The 19,172-nt window shown below is 48.0% G+C and overlaps 1 protein-coding gene across 17 annotated transcripts in view; it reads left to right on the plus strand.

Moving 5' to 3' along the window:
* The window catches only part of ACACA (acetyl-CoA carboxylase alpha), a 328,649-nt gene that overhangs the window by 46,886 nt on the left and 262,591 nt on the right, over positions 1-19,172 (plus strand). For 5 of the 17 annotated variants that reach the window (XR_012514502.1, XM_074388039.1, XM_074388040.1 and 2 more), the window contains exons 2-3: positions 3,371-3,488; positions 5,082-5,167. The exons of 5 other annotated variants lie outside the window; for them this stretch is intronic. Coding sequence is in view for 5 of the 12 variants with exons in the window: in XM_074388039.1 (XP_074244140.1) it covers positions 3,371-3,488; positions 5,082-5,167 (204 nt within the window). In the remaining 7 variants the exon portion in view is untranslated. Of the gene's footprint in view, positions 1-140; positions 232-3,370; positions 3,489-4,492; positions 5,168-10,489; positions 10,601-19,172 lie in introns of those variants that run through there. 7 more of the 17 variants (XM_074388045.1, XM_074388050.1, XM_039476077.2 and 4 more) reach the window with 4 other exon arrangements.

The following is a 19,172-nucleotide window of genomic DNA, read 5'->3' on the forward strand; positions in this document are numbered from 1 at the left end:
AGCAAGACTCAGGAAAAAAAAAGTATTATCCAGATTCTTGCCATCACGTATGAGTTTTGCCTATATATATATATATATATATATATATATATATATATATACATACATATATATATTTGTTGTTGTTGTTGTTTTTCTAGAAATGAGGTCTTTCTGTGTTGCCCAGGCTTTGAACTCCTCAGCTCGAGTGATCCTCCCACCTCGGCTCCCTGAACAGCTGAGACTCTAGGGGTAGGCACCTGGCTTGTTTTGACCATTTGTTTTGTTTGTTTATTTGTTTGTTTTAATTTTGACAGAGTTTTGCCGTATCACCCAGGCTGGAGCAGAATTGTGCAATTAAGACTCACCGCTGCTTCCAACTCCTGGGCTCAAGCAGTCCTCCCACCTCACCCTCCCTAGTAGCTGGGACTACGGGCGTGTTTCACCATGCCCAGCTAAATTGTTTATAATTTTTGTGAGACAGGGTCTCCCTATGTTGCCCAGGCTGGTCGTGAACTCCTGGCCTTAAGTCAGGCGTCCCCGAACTTTTTACATGGGGCCAGTTCACTGTCCCTCAGACCGTTGGAGGGCGGCCACATACTGTGCTCCTCTCACTGACCACCAATGAAAGAGGTGCCCCTTCCTGAAGTGCGGCGGGGGGCCGGATAAATGGCCTCAGGGACGCCTGCCTTAAGTAATCCTCCTGCTTCAGCCTCCCAAAGTGCTGGAATTATTGGCATGAGCCACTAGTGCCTGTCCTGTTTTGCCTGTTTTTTTGTAACAGGAAACACACCTTCTTCGCTTAACATTATCTTGGTAAAATTCATCCATATTACTTCATGTGGCAATCATCTGTTCATTCTCATTGCTTTGCAATATTTCATTGTATGAATGTAGCACAATTCACTTATTCATTCTACTGTTAGGAGATATTTGTGTTGTTTCCAATTTGTAGCCATAATGAACAATGTTTCTGGGGCAGTTTTTAAAGTTTCTTCAGGATATAAGTTCAGAAGTTGCAGCTGGTTATAGGGTATGCAGGGTATATACATCTTTACCAATTGATGCCAAACTGTTTTCTAAGGGATTGTCCTCATTACACTCCTACTTGTAATACATGCAGATTCCCATTGTTACACATCCTTGCCAAAGGGACCAAAGAATCTTTCCAATGTGATGCAATAATAAGCCTGAGCCGGGGCCAGGCTTACTTACATGTGCCGGCCCTTTGGTTGGTTCTCAGAAGCTCAGGCCACAGTCATTTGCTCCCTCCAAGTAAGGGTAAAGGATTTGTGATATCCCAAGGTCCCTGATCATGCTCCATTAACCTGGAAATGTTGGGGTGGATGGGTTGGTGAACTGAATATTTTTTTTTTGACGGAGTCTTGCTCTTGTTGCCCAGGCTAGAGTGCAATGGCATGATCTCTGTTCACTGCAACCTCCACCTTCTGGATTCAAGTGATTCTCCTGTTTCAGCCTCCCAAGTAGCTGGGATTACAGGTGCCTGCCACCACGCCCAGCTAATTTTTGTATTTTTTAAGTAGGATTTTCCATTCTAATAATTTTTGTATTTTTAGTAGAGACAGGGTTTCACCGTGTTGGCCAGACTGGTCTCAAACTCCTGACCTCAGTTGATCCTCCCACCTCGGCCTCCCAAAGTGCTGGGATTACAGACATGAGCCACTGTGCCCAGCCACTGATTTTTTTTTTTTTTTTTTTTTTTTTTTGAGACGGAGTTTCGCTCTTGTTACCCAGGCTGGAGTGCAATGGCGCGATCTCGGCTCACCGCAACCTCCACCTCCTGGGTTCAGGCAATTCTCCTGCCTCAGCCTCCCGAGTAGCTGGGATTACAGGCACGCGCCACCATGCCCAGCTAATTTTTGTATTTTTAGTAGAGACGGGGTTTCACCATGTTGACCAGGATGGTCTCGATCTGTTGACCTCGTGATCCACCTGCCTCGGCCTCCCAAAGTGCTGGGATTACAGGCGTGAGCCACTGCGCCCGGCCCGCGCCACTGATATTTTTTTTAAGACAGGGTCTCCACTCTGTTCCGCAGGGTGAGTGCAGGGGGCAGTGAATTTAGTAACATCATAATTTCTTTTTTTTTTTTTTTTTGAGTTGGAGTCTCACTCTGTCTTGCCCAGGCTGGAGTGCAGTGGTGCAATCTCAGCTCACTGCAACCTCTGCCTCCTGGGTTCAAGTGATTCTCCTGTCTCAGCCTCCCAAGTGACTGGAACTACAGGTGTGCACCACTACACCCAGTTAATTTTGTATTTTTAGTAGAGACAGGGGTTTCACCATGTCGGCCAAGCTCATTTTGAACTCCTGACCTCAGGTGATCCACCCACCTTAGCCTCCCAAAGTGCTGAGATTACAGGCATGAGCCACCGTACCTGGCAATCACAATTTCTGAATCAAGTGAGGATCCATAAAGCACTCTGTTCTGTACTGAGTACTAATAGGAAATGGGAGGATGGAGACATGGAGAGAAAGGGGAAAGTTATATTTCTTTTTTTTTTTGAGACGGAGTTTCGCTCTTGTTACCCAGGCTGGAGTGCAATGGTAGGATCTCGGCTCACCGCAACCTCCGCCTCCTGGGCTCACGCAATTCTCCTGCCTCAGCCTCCTGAGTAGCTGGGATTACAGGCACGCGCCACCATGCCAAGCTAATTTTTTGTATTTTTAGTAGAGACGGGGTTTCACCATGTTGACCAGGATGGTCTCGATATCTCGACCTCGTGATCCACCCGCCTCAGCCTCCCAAAGTGCTGGGATTACAGGCTTGAGCCACCACGCCCGGCCCCGGAAAGTTATATTTCTGTGTGCCTACTAACTCCCAAGCTCTGTGCCAGAACCTTTACATTTTGGTTATATCATTTAATCAAAAACACCATCTTAGAATGTAGGCTTTATATCTTCAATATATAGATAAGGAAACTGAGGCTCAGAAAGGGGTCACTTCCTCAAGGTCACAGAGCTAATTAGTGACAGTCAGGATTTAAAGCATGGCCTATCTGATTAAAGAGCTCAAGCTGTTTACAACACAGAGCACCTAACAGGTAGGGTCACTGCCGCTCTTGAGACTGACATTGCCAGTACCAAGAATCAGCTCTTCTCCGCTTTGCTTGCCTGTATTCATCCCCAAAACTTTGTTATTCAACTGATTGTGGCCATCTTGTTCATTGATTTAAGCTACATTTCCTTTTTGTGGATTTTTTATTGTCTTTATTCTTTCTTTTTTTTTTCCTGTTAAGAAAATTGGGCACATCAGCACAATAGGTCTACTGATAAACAAGACTTGTGTTGGGAAATAACTTTCTACCTGCAGATGTAGGAGGTGAGATTTTTTTGTTTTTGTTTTTTGAGACGAAATCTCTCCCTGTCACCCAGGCTGGACTGCAATGGCATGATCTTGGCTTACTGCAAACTCCGCCTCCCGGATTCAACAGATTCTCCTGCCTCGGCCTCCCAAGTAGCTGGGATTACAGGCATGCTCCACCATGCCCAGGTAATTTTTGTATTTTTAGTAGAGTTGGGGTTTCACCATGTTGGTCAGGCTGGTCTCAAACTCCTGACCTCAGGTAATCTACCTGCCTCAGCCTCCCAGAGTGCTGAGATTACAGGATGAGCAACCATGCCCAGTTCAGAGGTGAGATTTAAAAAAAGACGGGACATTGTGAAATCTTCTGCTCTAAGATGTGACGTATAGGAAAATTTTAAGACAGAAGATATTAAAGGAGGAAAAGAAACTGAATGATGGCTCAATTTTTCTTGACAATAAAGGCTCTACAAAATTATTGTTATATTTTATTATGTATTATGTTTCATATATGAAAACAACAATAGGCCGGGCATGGTGGCTCACACCTGTAATCCAAGCACTTTGAAGGCCAAGGCAGGTGGATCACCTAAGGTCGGAAGTTCAAGACCAGCCTGACCAACATGGTGAAACCTCGTCTTTAAAAATAAAAAAATAAGAATAAATTTTAAAAGTGAAAAAAAAAAAAAAAACCAAAAAAAAAAAAATAAACATTGAGGGTAGAAGACAGGTGGAACCTACACATGTAGCAGAAAAAACCTGCGTCTGATATAGGAATAAAGGAGATTAGAGAAGTCTAAAGAGAAGGTAGGGACAGGAGCGGGAAATAAACACCAGGAGCACCTTCACGGCTCTAGAGGAAAGTGAAGTCAGGGATGGCTAGGCTGTGAAGCTGACCAACAGCAGAATGCAGAATCCTACAACTGGGCAAGACCCAAACAAAGTCATCTTGTCCATTTTCCTGTCTTTAGAGAAAAGAGCCAGGCCGGGCGCGGTGGCTCACGCCTGTAATCCCAGCACTTTGGGAGGCCGAGGCGGGTGGATCACGAGGTCGAGAGATCGAGACCATCCTGGTCAACATGGTGAAACCCTGTCTCTACTAAAAATACAAAAAATTAGCTGGGCATGGTGGTGCGTGCCTGTAATCCCAGCTACTCAGGAGGCTGAGGCAGGAGAATTGCCTGAACCCAGGAGGCGGAGGTTGCGGTGAGCCGAGATCGCGCCATCGCACTCCAGCCTGGGTAACAAGAGCGACACTCTGTCTCAAAAAAAAAAAAAAAAAGAAAAGAGCCCTTTAAAGTTTCTCCAGGTCTTTTAGTTATGAGGTATTGAACTTAGAAAGTGATTTAGAAAACATACCTATCGGAGGGGTTATGGAGGAAGAAGCTTGGATTTGGTGACTGGCTGAAGTATAGAGGCTAGAAGTGTTTGCTATTGGATAATAAGGAAGGAGTGAGAGCAGAAATGCCACGTGAAAACCCCGTGTCCATGTGAAAACACCCTGGGGAGGCTCTACTATTCACACTGCTGTTCGTTGTGCAATTCCACCTTTCATCATTAGGACCAGGCTTATAAAGTGGCCTCCCTGAGGACACTTTCTGACTTTGTGGCATGAAGTTCCTTCAGGCTCCTAACTCTGGATAAATCAGAATGATTGACCAGAGCAAAGAGACATAGTATTCAGATAAGGACTTTGTGTCTGATTTTTCTTTTATCTCACAAGTGGAGCCACTGCTGTGGGCAAGGTCTAACTTTCTTGATGAATTCTGTTCATCTGTAAAGCAGCTAAATATCCCACTGGAGGCTTTGCCTCTCAAAGACAACGTGAAGACGGATAAGCAGGCATCAGGAGCAGAGTGGCCTCTCAGGTACAGAGCTAATCTTTATTTCAGTCAATGAAGTGCTTACTAATAGAAATACCTAGTCCTACTCGAAGAGCTATGAAAGGGGGTAGCAAACTATAAGAGATGGTCTTTGCCTTCAAGATTTAACTGGAAATCTAAAACCAGTATGCAAACAAAAGATTATATTCGAATTAACTTCTGAACTGTGAGCCAGGCACAGTGGCTCATACCTGTAATCCCAGAACGTTGGGAGGCAGAGGTGGGTGGATCATTTGAGGTCAGGAGTTTGATACTAGCCTGGCCAACAGAGTGAGACCCTGTCTCTACCGGAAATACAAAAATTGGCTGGGGATGGTGGTGCACACCTGTGATTCCAGCTACTCGGGAGGCTGAGGCAGGAGAATCACTTGAACCCAGGAGGCGCAGGTTGCAGTGAGCCAACAATATGCCACTGAACTCCAGCTTGGGAGACAGAATGAGACTCCATCTCAAAAAATAAAAATTCTGAACTGTGTGGCATGACCGTATTGCTACAATAATTCAGAGGGAGAAAGATCAGTGAAAGCCGAAGTAAAAGAAATATTGGAGAAAATGGGACTTCGAAGGACTAGAAAGATTCAGAAAAATAGGAGGAAAGTTGGATAAGTCCGCCACCATAAACAAAGGTATAAGGATAAGTGTAAGCATGGTAAGTGCCAGAAGCCAGATTAGAGTATAACGGTTGGTGATCAGCAGGAAATAATATCCCAATCATTCCTCCATCCTTTGTCCTAAAAATTGATCACCAACAGACCTTGTTATCTACAGACTTTAGAATCATGGGCAGACACCCCCTAGGACAGGGGGCTCTTCATGATTCTATCTTCTTTTCTTTTCCTTTCCTTTTTTTTTTTTTTTTTTTTTTTTTGAGGCAGAGTCTTGCTCTTATCGCCCAGGTTGGAGTGGTGTGATCTCGGCTGACTGCAACCTCCGCCTCCCAGGTTCAAGCGATTCTCCTGCCTCAGCCTCCTGGGATTATAGGTGCCCGCCACTATACCCAGCTAATTTTTGTACTTTTTGTAGAGGCGGGGTTTTGCCATGTTGGCCAGGCTGTCTTGAACTCTTGACCTCAGATGATCCGCCAGCCTCAGCCTTCCGGAGTGCTGAGATTACAGGTGTGAGCAACTGTGCCTGGCCTCTTTTCTTTTTCTTTCTTTTCATTTTTTTGAGATGGAGTCTTGCCTGTTGCCCAGGCTGGAGTGCAGTGGTGCAATCCGGGGTCACTGCAACCTCTGTCTCCTGGGTTTAAGTGATTCTCCTGCCTCAGCCTCCCAAACAGCTGGGGCTACAGACACGTGCTACCACTCCCAGCAAATTTTGTATTTTTAGTAGAGACAGGGTTTCACTATGTTGGCCAGGGTGGTCTCGAACTCCTGACTTCAGGTGATCCACTCACCTTGGGTTCCAAAGTGCTGGGATATAGGCGTGAGTCACCACACCTGGCCCATGGTTCTATTTTCTATTAAGGCATTTTCTTTCCTCCCTTGATTCAACTCCAGCCTGACTTAAAAGACTCTTGTCCTAAGAGTATAGGTATTAAAGGCCTTGTTGTTCAACAGAGACTCTGGCAGCAAAGAGGGGAACAATAATGATAAATCTTAAACAACTGTTCTTGAACTTCAGGGTGAATAATTATTAGGAATGATTTAAAAGAGAAAACATCAACCAGGTGTGGTGGTATGTCCCTGTAGTCCCAGCTACTTGAGAGACAGGTGGGAGGATCGCTTGAGCCCAGGAGTCAAGGCTGCAGTAAGTTGGATTGCACTGCTGCACGTGTGTGTGTGTGCGCCCGTGCGCGCACACACACACACACACGGGGCTGAGCATCTGCTTTTTTTTTTTTTTTTTTTTGACAGAGTTTCTCTTGTTGCCCATGCTGGAGTGCAACAGTGTGATCTCGGCTCACTGCAACCTCCGCTTCTCAAGTAGCTGGGATTGGGATTACAGCCGTGTGCCATCATGCCGGGCTAATTTTTGTATTTTTAGTAGAGACAGCATTTCACCATGTTGGTCAAGCTGGTCTCGAACTCTTGACCTCGTGATCCACCTGCCTTGGCCTCCCAAAGTGCTGGGATTACAGGCGTGAGCCACTGCACCCAGTGCCTCATAAGGACACCAGTCATACTGGATTAGGGTCCACCTTAATGACCTCATTTTAATTTAATTATCTTTTTAAAGACTCTGTCTCCAAATATACTCACATTCTGAGGTAGTAGGGGTTAGGACTTCAGCATATGAATTTTGAGATACAATTCAGCCCATAACAGACCTCTAGTATCAGCTTCTAGAAATGTACCGCTCATCCCCTTCTCTTCCACTTGTTAGTCTAGTCTAGTAAGTTCTCTCCACCCTTTGGTTCTCCTCCACCTTTTACAGACATCATAACTTGTGTAGCAAGAAATCATGGAGCAGCTCTTAAGAACGTACAGTAGGGATGGGCAGGTTGTGGCATGCACCCAACACCATAACACTCAGGGGTTGCTGAAATTCCAGTTGTACTGTCTTAAAGACACAGTTCTGGGCCGGGCGCGGTGGCTCAAGCCTGTAATCCCAGCACTTTGGGAGGCTGTGGCGGGTGGATCACGAGGTCAAGAGATCGAGACCATCCTGGTCAACATAGTGAAACCCCGTCTCTACTAAAAATACAAAAAATTAGCTGGGCATGGTGGTGCGTGCCTGTAATCCCAGCTACTCAGGAGGCTGAGGCAGGAGAATTGCCTGAACCCAGGAGGCGGAGGTTTCGGTGAGCCGAGATCGTGCCATTGCACTCCAGCCTGGGTAACAAGAGCGAAACTCCGTCTCAAAAAAAAAAACAACAAAAAAAAACACAGTTCTTTGACCATCCTCTGCCCAGCTGTCTTAGCATTTGTTGATAACAATTAGATTATTAAATTCTGTGTAAGTGATCTTGGTGTATCATAACTTCATCCTTCCTTCCTTTTTTTTTTCACTCTAGCTCTTTTATGAGGTCTTTCTTTGGCCAGTTCTTTAGAAAGCTCAATTATTTAAAATAATCAGTGAGGTCAAAAGCAGGACATGCAAGGGCTTGCTGAAGTTTCGAATAAGGACAGTTTTGAGGGTAAACCCCTGGTTTTGTAGAGCTCCTAAAGCTGGTAAACATCAATGACATTAAGAATCCTGGGGAAAAGCCAGGCACGGTGGCCTGTAATCCCAGCACTTTGGGAGGCAGAGGCAGGTGGATCACGAGGTCAGGAGTTCGAGACCAGCCTGACCAACCTGGTGAAACTGTCTCTACCAAAAATACGAAAATTAGCTGGGTGTGGTGGCGCTCGCCTGTAATCTCAGCTGCTCAGGAAGCTGAGGCAAGAGAATCACTTGAACCCGGAAGGCGGCAGGTGCAGTGAGCCGAGATCAGGACCCTGCACTCCAGCCTGGGCTACAGAGCAAAACTTTGTCTTAAAAAAAAAAAAAAAAGAATCCTGAGGAAATAATTCCTATGACTTAATAGGATCTACGAAAGGTAAACGAAAAATAAGAGGCAACCTCATGGTTTTTAGTTCTTTCTAAAGTCACTCCATGTGAGCGTCAGAGAGTGCTATTATGGAAGGCAAGGCTTCCCTCTTCCCAGGCCATTTTTTTTTCCTTTCAGTCTGTCAAATAACACATCTTATTAAACCAAGAAGTCTTGCTAAATTATCTCCCCCTCCACCTTTGTCCAACTGATAGCTATCCCAGTGTTACAGTTATTGTGAAATATGAATCACTGTTCTGTGAAGTCCGTATTTTCTTTCCTAAGTTCTCTGCTTCCAATTCCTGTTATTTAATTATTTATTTAGAGGTGGGGTCTTTTTACGTTGCCAGTGCTGGGGTGCAGTGGCTACTCACAGGTGCAGGCGCAGCACATGACATACAGCCTGGAACTCCTCACTGCAAGCCATCCACCCACCTCAGCCTTCTGAGCAGGTGGGACTACAGTCCAGGCACATGCCACCGTGCTTGACCCTATTATTTAAAAGTGGGTTGATAAATTCTTGGCGAAGCTCCACCTAGAGGGATTAGGAGGGTTCCTAGACGAATATTGTTCCCTGCTGACCGACCTTCCCTTCTTCCTGCCTCAGCTTCTGCCCAGGAACTTCTGACCTGGGGCATGGATGTTTATCCTATTCACTTTTTACTTTCTGGCCCACCAAACTGTCGTGCTCTGCGCCTCTCCTGGCCTTGGTCCCAAGCTTGTGGAAGGACTGAGGAGGTATTCTGCGTGCTTCGCTACATTCTCCCTGGGAAGGGTTTCGAGTTCAGCCTATTCTTCCCAAGCGCGATGTTCTCCGAGTTCCTGTCCCTACGCGGTGTTTGTGCTGCGTTGGGACGCCTGCCAGTCATTATGAGTTTCCGACACACAGCCACCGTGGAAGTCTCGCTGTGAAGTCCGCGGCGGCACTCGAGGCGCCGACGGGCTTTCTCTCCCGGGCGCCGCGTGCGCACCGCGGAGGGTGGGAGGCGCCCTCCGAGCCGAAGGGCCGGGAACGTTTTGGCAGCCGGTTCGCTCCGGGCGAGCCGCGGACGGCCGTTCTCTGGCGCGCCCCCTTCGCGCCGAGCTTCCCTCGCGGGGGCTTCCCCGCAGCGCGCCGGGGCTCAGCGCTCGGGCGGGCGGCGAGGGCCGCGGGGCGGAGCGGGGCCGCTCACGGAGCGCGGCGTGGGTCGCTCGGCTCGCCCAGACCTCAACACCGGCCAGCGGGGCGAGCGCCGGGGCGGACACGCCCGCCCGTCTCCCGCCGACGGGCCCGGATCACACCGCCGCCGCCCGCCCCGCTCAGCCCGCCGCGATTCCGGGCTCCGTTCGCCGCGCCGCAGGCCGGCCACCCAGGGCGCCTCCGCCTGTCTCTGACGCGAGGCGTCTCGGGACCGCGTCCCCCACCCCTCCCCCTGCCAGGAGGTGGAGCCGAGGGGCCGGCCCCGCACGCGGCCGCGGCAGAAGGGGCCGCGAAGGCCGGGCCGGGGCGCCACGACAGCGCGGGGCCCGCCCGCGTTCCGCCCGCGCTCCAGCCGCTGGGCCCCGAATGGCAGATCCGCGCTCGGACCATAGACATCGCCTCACATCGCCCCGCCCCGCGCCGCCCTCCCATTGGCTGCCGCCGAGCCCTCGGGTCTGCGCCTCGCCCCCCCGGCGGCCCCGGCCGCGCTGCCGCCCGGAGCGGGGTCGGAGGTGAACGGCCTGGAGTAACCCCGGACGCAATCACCTCGCGGGGCTCGCCGGCCGAGGTGGGCGGCGGGGGCGGGGCGGGGGCGGGGCGGGGGCGGGACCGGCGTCCGGAGGCCCCGCCCCTCCCCGTGTGCCGGGCCGGCCTGGTGCTGCGCGCCTGTCAGCCATCGCCGGAGCCGCCGGCGTCTCCTCCCGCCCAGCGGCGCCTCCCCGCAGGGGCTCCGGGACCGCCCGACCGCACAAGCTGCCACCCTGAGGTGAGGTGAGGGCCGGCGCGGAACCGGTGACCTGGGACCTGGGGCAGCTGGGGCCCAGGAGGGGCGGCGGCGGGCAGGGGGCCGCTTCCCAGCCTCCGCCCGCCCGCACGCGGCCCGGGCTCCCCACGGTCCGGACCCGGGGCCGGGCAGCTCAGCCCTCCCCGCAGCTCCGAGGCCTAGAGGTCCTCTTCCGAGGGACCTGGAGAGGTCTGGGGTCTCCGGATCCCGGAACCGGGAGGCGCGCAGTCCAGGGCCCCTCGAGGAAGGGGCGGGGCTTTCTGCCTGGAGCTCGCCCCCCACCCCTCCAGACCAGCTCCGACGTGACCCCTCCGGACCCCCCTCCACTTCCACTCCGGGCTCGGGAGAGGGAGCAGACCACGTGCGAGGGGGCGTTGCGGCTTGGGTCTGATTGCATTGAAACGCCTCTCTTCCTTGCAGAGTGGGGTATGGGGTGTAGGGACTCGAGCCTCACTTGCTCTCTCCGTCCCTCTGTAGCGTGGCTAGAGCCCGGGCCAGGCAGGTTGTCCCTGCCAGTTCCCGTTCCCAGGATTTTGTTACGTTCTCCGCGAGGGACGTAGTCAGTGTACATGCCTGTTGTTACTCTTTCTCGTTTGCCATGCTGATCAAGGGAAGTCACTGGAAATAGGATGTAGGAAGCTGATGTGAGGTTAATGATTTCACAGGAAAATGTGCATGAAGGTCCTGCCGGATCAGGGCTAGCATTATTTTGGATTTGAGAGTGGGAGAGTGGACACTAAATGGACACTTGAAATCAGCTTTAAAAATCAGGGACTTCGTGTAGGCCTTGTGGGTTTCACAGAGGCATTTAAGAATGTAACTTCTCAGACGGGAGAAGTACTTTAATTTCAGGTGTTTTTGTTTGGGGGTTTAAGACTGGAATAAGAAAAGACCCTAGGCCTTCCTGAGTCCGTTTCTACTTAAGTGATGTTTCAGTAATTTCCTAATGCCGGGTAAACCTAATAACCACGTCTTCAGTCTCAGAAGTTGATTTCCTTTGATATTCTCCCTCTTTTCGTTCATCTTTTTCCCTCTCAATTCAGTAGTATGGATTTGAGAAGCATGCTTTCTTTGGTTACGTGGTCTCTTCTCCCTCAGCAGGGAGGAATACTCGTATTTGTCCCTTCTTGAGGGGGATGCCCTGGATGTCTGGGGTGAGAAGGATTTCTGTGCTGCTTGACGGGCACTTTTCAGAAAAGGATTATGGCCTAATAGAGCAGCACCAGTTTACCTCTCCAGATGTATGCCCGCTTGCTGCGAATGGCTCAAGTCTCTTCCAACTTACCGTCTCGGTTTCTTTCTCAGTAACACTGAATGCGTAACAGGAGGACTGATGTGAACCCAAGAATATTAAACATTTTAAAGTGGGTATATGAAAGATGCCAAAGGTAAAATATTAATTTATGAAGCCATCTGTGTTAATTTTCTTGTTTTTTTTTTTTTTTTTTTTTTTTTTTGAGACAGGGTTTCGCTCTTGTTACCCAGGCTGGAGTGCAATGGCACGATCTCGGCTCACCGCAACCTCCGCTTCCTGGGTTCAGGCAATTCTCCTGCCTCAGCCTCCTGAGTAGCTGGGATTATAGGCACGCGCCACCATGCCCAGCTAATTTTTTTTTGTATTTTTAGTAGAGACGGGGTTTCACCATGTTGACCAGGATGGTCTCGATCTCTTGACCTCGTGATCCACCCGCCTCAGCCTCCCAAAGTGCTGGGATTACAGGCTTGAGCCACCGCGCCCGGCTCTTGTTTGTTTTTTTAGATGGAGTCTCGCTCTGTCACCCAGACTGGTGTGCAATGGCACGATCTGGGCTCACCGCAACCTCCATTTCCCAGGTTCAGGCAATTCTCCTGTCTCAGCCTCCTGAGTAGCTGGGATTACAGGCACCCACCACTACGCCCAGCCGATTTTTGTATTTTCAGTCTAGGCAAGATTTCACCATGTTGGCCAGGCTGGTCTCAAACTCCTGACTCAGGTGATCTAACCGCCTTGGCCCCTCAAAATGCTGGGATTCCAGGCATGGGCCACTATGCTCGGCTTGTTTTGTTTTGATTCACCAGTGCACAATATAAATACATCAAGAATAAGATTAAATTGCTTTTTAAAAAGGAAGTCTTGGGAAATGGTGGTGTTTAGTAAATTTATAGTTCAATAATGAGGTAATGCTGAAGACCTGGTATTGTGAAAGCCAGCCTCAGAGAACACACTCTCATCTGATGATGACCTCTCTAAAGTACTGTGAACAGGTTCAGGTGTAGATCACTATGTAACACTTTTCTTTGCAGTCATTGGGAAAACTTTTATACCTATCACATGGACTGGCTTAACAGGTCTAGGGCTAGTGTTTTTCTTTCTTTAAAATCTTTTTATCCTTTTTTTGGATGGCTAATATCCTAATAATTTTAGTTGAGGAAAGAAGTAAAATAGAAACTGTGGAATAATACATTAGAAATTAGTATTTTCAATTGTGGGAGGAGAGGAGAATCCTTCTGTAATTCAGAAAAAAATTATGTCATTATCTAACATGTTCTTAAAGGTTAATAATTATAGGAGCTATGCATCAAGCATCTTTCCAAACCTGTAAAACAGTAAGATTACAAAAAAGTGAATAAACACTAGAGACTGATTGGCTAAAAAATACCTATTAACTACTGAGGTAATTACCATTAATCTTCCCCTTTAACAGATTATTGCTTAACTGGTTTTTAGTTTGTTTCCATTTTATTTTATTATTACTATTTTTTTGGAGACAGAGCCTTGCTCTTTTGCCCAGGCTGGAGTGCAGTGGCACAATCTTGGCTCACTGCAGCCTTCACCTCCCAGGTTCTAGCAATCCTCCTGCCTTAGCACCTCCCCCCTCAACCCAGTAGCTGGGACTATAGGCACAAGCCACCATGCTCAGCTAAATTTTTTTTGTATTTTTAGCAGAGATGACGTTTTTGCCATGTTGGCCAGGCTGGTCTTGAACTCCTGGCTTCAGGTGATCCACCTGCCTCAGCCTCCCAAAATGTTGGGATTACACGTGTGAGCCACTGCGCCTGACCACTTTATTTTTTATTTTTATTTATTTATTTTTTGGAGATGGGGTCTCACTCTGTCACCCAGGCTAGAGTGCAGTGGCACGATCTTGGCTCATTGCAACCTCCACTACCTGGGCTCAAGCAATTCTCCTGCCTCAGCCTCCCAAGTACCTGGGATTACAGGCACACACCACCATGCCCAGCTAATTTTTGTATTTTTAGTAGAGATGGGATTTCACCATACTGGCCAGGTTGTTCTTGAACTCCTGACCTCAGGTGATCTGCCTGCCTTGGCCTTTCAAAGTGCTGGGATTACAGGTATGAGCCACTGAACCTGGCCTTTATTTTTGACTTTTTTTTTTTTTTTTTTTTTTTAATAAAGACGAGGTTTCACCATGTTGGTCAGGCTGGTCTTGAACTCCCGACCTCAGGTGATCCGCCTGCCTTGGCCTCCAAAGTGCTTGGATTACAGGCATGAGCCACTATGCCCGGCCTATTTTTGACTTTTTAACTTAACTTAAATTTGAGTTAGAGTCTCCCCCTGTCACCTAGACTGGAGTGATCTCAGTGACGACATCTCTGCACACTGCAACCTCCGCCTCCCAGGTTCAAGGTATTCTCCTGCCTCAGCCTCCTAAGTTACTGGGACTATAGGCACCCACTACCAAGTCTGGGTAACTTTTGTATTTTTAGTACAGACAGGGTTTCACTATATTGGCCAGGCTGGTCTTCAACTCCTGACCTTGTGATCTGCTCTCCTTGCTCTCCTAAAGTGCTGGGATTACAAGTGTGAGCCACCACGCCTGATTATTTTTATTTTGTTTTTAGAGATTCCCTGGCTGTGTCACCCAGGCTGGATGGAGTGCAGTGACGTGATCATTGCAGCCTCGATCTAGGCTCAAGCAATCCTTCCACCTTACCTTCTAGAGTAGCTGGGACTGCAGGTGTACACCACTGCACCCAGCTAATTTTAAAATTTTTTGTATGGTGGGGTGTGGGGTGGGGGGGGGTCTCGCTTTATTGCCCAGGCTGTTCTCGAACCCCTGGCTTCAAGTGATCCTCTCATCTCAACCTCCCAAAGTGTTTGAATTACAGGCATGAGCCACTGCACTCAGCCTGTTTCTTTAATTTTATAAAACTGTAATAAGGCTAGACGTGGTGGCTCGCACCTGTAATCCCAGCACTTTGCGAGGCTGAGCCAGGTGGATCATGAGGTCAGGAGTTTGAGACCAGCCTGGCCAACGTGGTGAAACCCTGCCTCTACTAAAAATACAAAAATCAGCTGGTGTGGTGGCAGGCATCTGTAATCCCAGCTACTCAGGAGGCTGAGGCAGGAGAATCGCTTGAACCTGGGAGGCGGAGGTTGTGGTGAGCTGAGATCCCATCACTGCACTACCGTCTGGGTGACACAGTGAGACTTGGTCTCATAAAAACAAGCAAACAAAAAGCTGTAATGAGTACTGTGTTCACTTGAATCTAACGGACTATTTGAAGGTGATATTAAATAGGTGGGAAACTATGACAAATAGTGTCATGAGGATGTTGCACTTATACAGAGTATAAATCTGATTGGGAAGGCGTAAATTCTTATGAGTTTAGCAGGTTAATCTTAGTTAAGTGTGCTCTAATGATGCAGTTCTCCTACTAATTTGTTACTTATTCAAGCTACAATTGGGCTGTTTAAGGAGGCAAGTGAAAAGTCGCTTCAACAGGGCTATTCAGTGCCCTACCTAAAGACTGGCCGCAGTTGGCTTTGCCTTCTGATGGTGTTGAGACGTACACTCATTCCATCCTTTTAGCATGCATACTCATCCTGTTTTATATAAGGAACCACGATAACGTTTACCATTCCATGACATCCGGATTGGTTATTTCAGATAGAATAAAGTTGTATAAAAACATTTTTTTCTTTTGAGGCAGGGTCTGTCTCTCATCTAGGTTGGAGTGTAGTGGCGCAAACATGGCTCACTATAACCTTGACCTCCTGGGGTCAAGCAATCCTTCCACCTCAGCCTCCTGAGTAGCTGGCATCACAGGCACGTGTCACCATGCCTAGCTAATCTTTTAATTTTTTGTAGAGATGAGGTCTCACTGTAATGCTCAGGCTCGTCTCGAACTCCTAGGCTCAAGCAATCTTCCTGCCTTGGCCTCCCAAAGTTTTTGGTTTACAGGCATGAACCACCATGCCCAGCAAAGTTTGAAAATTCTGAATGAACATGAAGTTTGAAAAACAGAGTTTTGGGGAATCTTTCTGAAGAAATATAAGGCCTCATTTATGAATATTTGGTTATTCCCTGTGATAGAAAGAGTATACTAATTAATAAAGTTCCTAAAACATTAACTTATTTTTTTGAGACAAAGTCTTACTCTGTCACCAGACTGGAGTGCAATGGCACTATCTTGGCTCACTGCAACCTCCACCTCCCAATTCAAACTATTCTCCTTGCCTCAGCTTCCCGAGTAGCTGGAACTACAGGTGCACACCACCAGGCCCAGATAATTTTTGTATTTTTAGTAGAGACAGGTTTTTGCCATGTTGGCCAGGATAGTCTCAATCTTTTGACCTTGCGATTTGCCCACCTTGGCCTCCCAAAGTGCTGGGATTTACAGGTGTGAGCCACCGCACCCGGCCTTTTTGTTTTATTTTAGAGTCTTGTTCTGTCACTTACGCTGCAGTGCAGTGACATGACCTCAGCTCACTGCAACCTCTGCCTCCCAGGTTCAAATGATTCTCCTGCCTCAGCCTTCCAAATAGCTGAGATTACAGGCACACACCACCATGCCTGGTTAATTTTTTATGTTTTTAATAGACAGGGGTTTCACCATGTTGGCCAGGCTGGTCTCGAATTCCTGACTTAAAGTTATCTGCCAGTCTTGGCCTCCCAAAGTGCTGGGATTATAGTCCTGAGCCACCATGCCCGGCCTATCTTCTGCTTTTATAAGCAGATTTCAAATCTGTTCTGTGCTGTGTACCTCTGTTTGAGGAACAATAGGTCGATAGGAGCTTGCTTTTTTTTTTTTTTTTTTTTGAGATGAAGTCTTGCTGTTGTTGCCCAGGCTGGATGTTCAATGGTGCGATCTCAGCTCACTGCCACCTCCTACTCCTGGGTTCAAGCAATTTTCCTGCCTCAGCCTCCCGAGTATCTGGGATTACAGGTATCTGCCACCATGCCAGGCTAATTTTTGTATTTTTAGTAGAGATAGGGTTTTACCATGTTGACCAGGCTGGTCTTGAACTCCTGATCTCAGTTGATCTGCATGCCTCAGCTTTCCAAAGTGCTGGGATTACAAACATGAGCCACCACACCTGGCCAACTTGATTAGTTTTTTGTTTTTTTTTTTTTGAGACGGAGTTTCGCTCTTGTTGCTCAGGCTGGAGTGCAATGGCGCGATCTCGGCTCGCTGCAACCTCCGCCTCCTGGGTTCAAGCAATTCTCCTACCTCAACCTCCTGAGTAGCGGGGATTACAGGCACGCACCACCATGCCCAGCTAATTTTTTTTGTATTTTTAGTAGAGACGGGGTTTCACCATGTTGACCAGGATGGTCTCGATCTCTTGACCTTGTGATCCACCCGCCTCGGCCTCCCAACGTGCTGGGATTATAGGCGTGAGCCACCACGCCCGGCGATTAGTTTTTAAGTTTATTAAGAGTAATATCAGTAGAGCAGTAGCAAGATGAATTGCTGGGTTCTGTTTTATGTGTTAGCATTTAGTGGTATTCCTGGCCCTGGTAAGGCAAGCTGTTTAATTTTACTTTGATTCCATCTCAAAATTCAGTAACTTAACAACATTTAGTATGGAAAGTACCTAAGGAATTTTTTCTCCCCAGTTTTCCACTTAATATGAGAGAATATTTTATCTGATGTATGTTTGAAAGTTTCCAACTACAGGCAGCTCACCGTCTGGCTTAAGGCATCATGGGGGAACTGATTTTTGGGAGTTCTTTCTTTCTTTTTTTTTTTTTTTTGAGACGGAGTTTCGCTCTTGTTACCCAGGCTGGAGTGCAATGGCGCGATCTCGGCTCACCGCAACCTCCGCCTCCTGGGTTCAGGCAATTCTCCTGCCTCAGCCTCCCGAGTAGCTGGGACTATAGGCACGTGCCACCATGCCCAGCTAATTTTTTTGTATTTTTAGTAGAGACGGGGTTTCACCATGTTGACCAGGATGGTCTCGATCTCTTGACCTCATGATCCACCCACCTCAGCCTCCCACAGTGCTGGGATTACAGGCGTGAGCCACGGCGCCCGGCGGGAGTTCATTCTTATTTTCAACTTAAAACTGTCTCCCTAAAACTGTATAGGATGTTGTAACTACAAGGGAATTAGGAATTTTTGCTGTAACCTGTAAATGTCTCCAGCTATAGATCTCTGTTAGGTAATATAAAGTATAATGCCTTAACATATCCATAGGACTTGGAGGCAAAAAAAAATTAAGCAATATTTCCTTAAGGAAGAAATTCCTTTCCTTCCCCTTCTCGTTCCTTTCTGATAGGGTCTTACTCTGTCACCTAGGCTGGAGTGCACTGGCACAGTCATGGCCAGTGCTCAACTTCCCAGGCTCAGGTGATCTCCCCACCTCAGCCTCTCAAGTAGCTGGGACTACAAACACTTTTTTTTTTTTTTTTTTTTTTTTTGAGACAGAGTTTCGCTCTTGTTACCCAGGCTGGAGTGCGATGGCGCAATCTTGGCTCACCGCAACCTCCGCCTCCTGGGTTCAGGCAATTCTCCTGCCTCAGCCTCCCGAGTAGCTGGGATTACAGGCACGCGCCACCATGCCCAGCTAATTTTTTGTATTTTTAGTAGAGACGGGGTTTCACCATGTTGACCAGGATGGTCTCAATCTCTTGACCTCGTGATCCACCCGCCTCGGCCTCCCAAAGTGCTGGGATTACAGGCGTGAGCCACCGCACCTGGCTTTTTTTTTTTTTTTCTTTGGTAGAGACGGGGTTGTGTTATGTTGCCCAGGCTGGTCTCAAGCGATCTTCCTGCCCCAGGCTCCCAAAGTGTTGAAACTATGGGCATGAGCCACCATGCCCAGCCTTGTTCAACATTTTAAAAGCCCAAAAGAGGGCTGACTGTGGTGGCTCAAGCCTGTAATCCCAGCACTTTGGGAGGCCCAGGTGGGCGGATCACGAGGTTAGGAGTTAGAGCAGCCTGGCCAACATGGTGAAACCCCATCTTTACTAAAAATAGAAAAATTATCCGGGCGTGGTGGCACATACCTGTAGTCCCAGCTACTCAGGAAGCTGAGACAGGAGAATCACTTGAATCTGGGAGGTGAAGGTTGCAGTGACCTGAGATCGTGCCATTGCACTGCAGCCTGGGCAACAGAGCGAGATTTCATCTGGGGAGAAAAAAAAAAGCACAAAAGGGTGTACAGTGACATTCTCCTTCCTTTGTCTTATAGCCAACCCATTCCCCACACCTGAAACAACCAGTGTTATTTCTTATTTCTTTATAATAATTGTCATTTAAAATTAGTGTTATTAATTTCTTAACTTCTAGGGCTTTTATGCATTTTCAAGCAAATATATAT

Source organism: Saimiri boliviensis, chromosome 17 (assembly GCF_048565385.1).
Source record: "Saimiri boliviensis isolate mSaiBol1 chromosome 17, mSaiBol1.pri, whole genome shotgun sequence".
Taxonomy (NCBI): Eukaryota; Metazoa; Chordata; class Mammalia; order Primates; family Cebidae; genus Saimiri; species Saimiri boliviensis.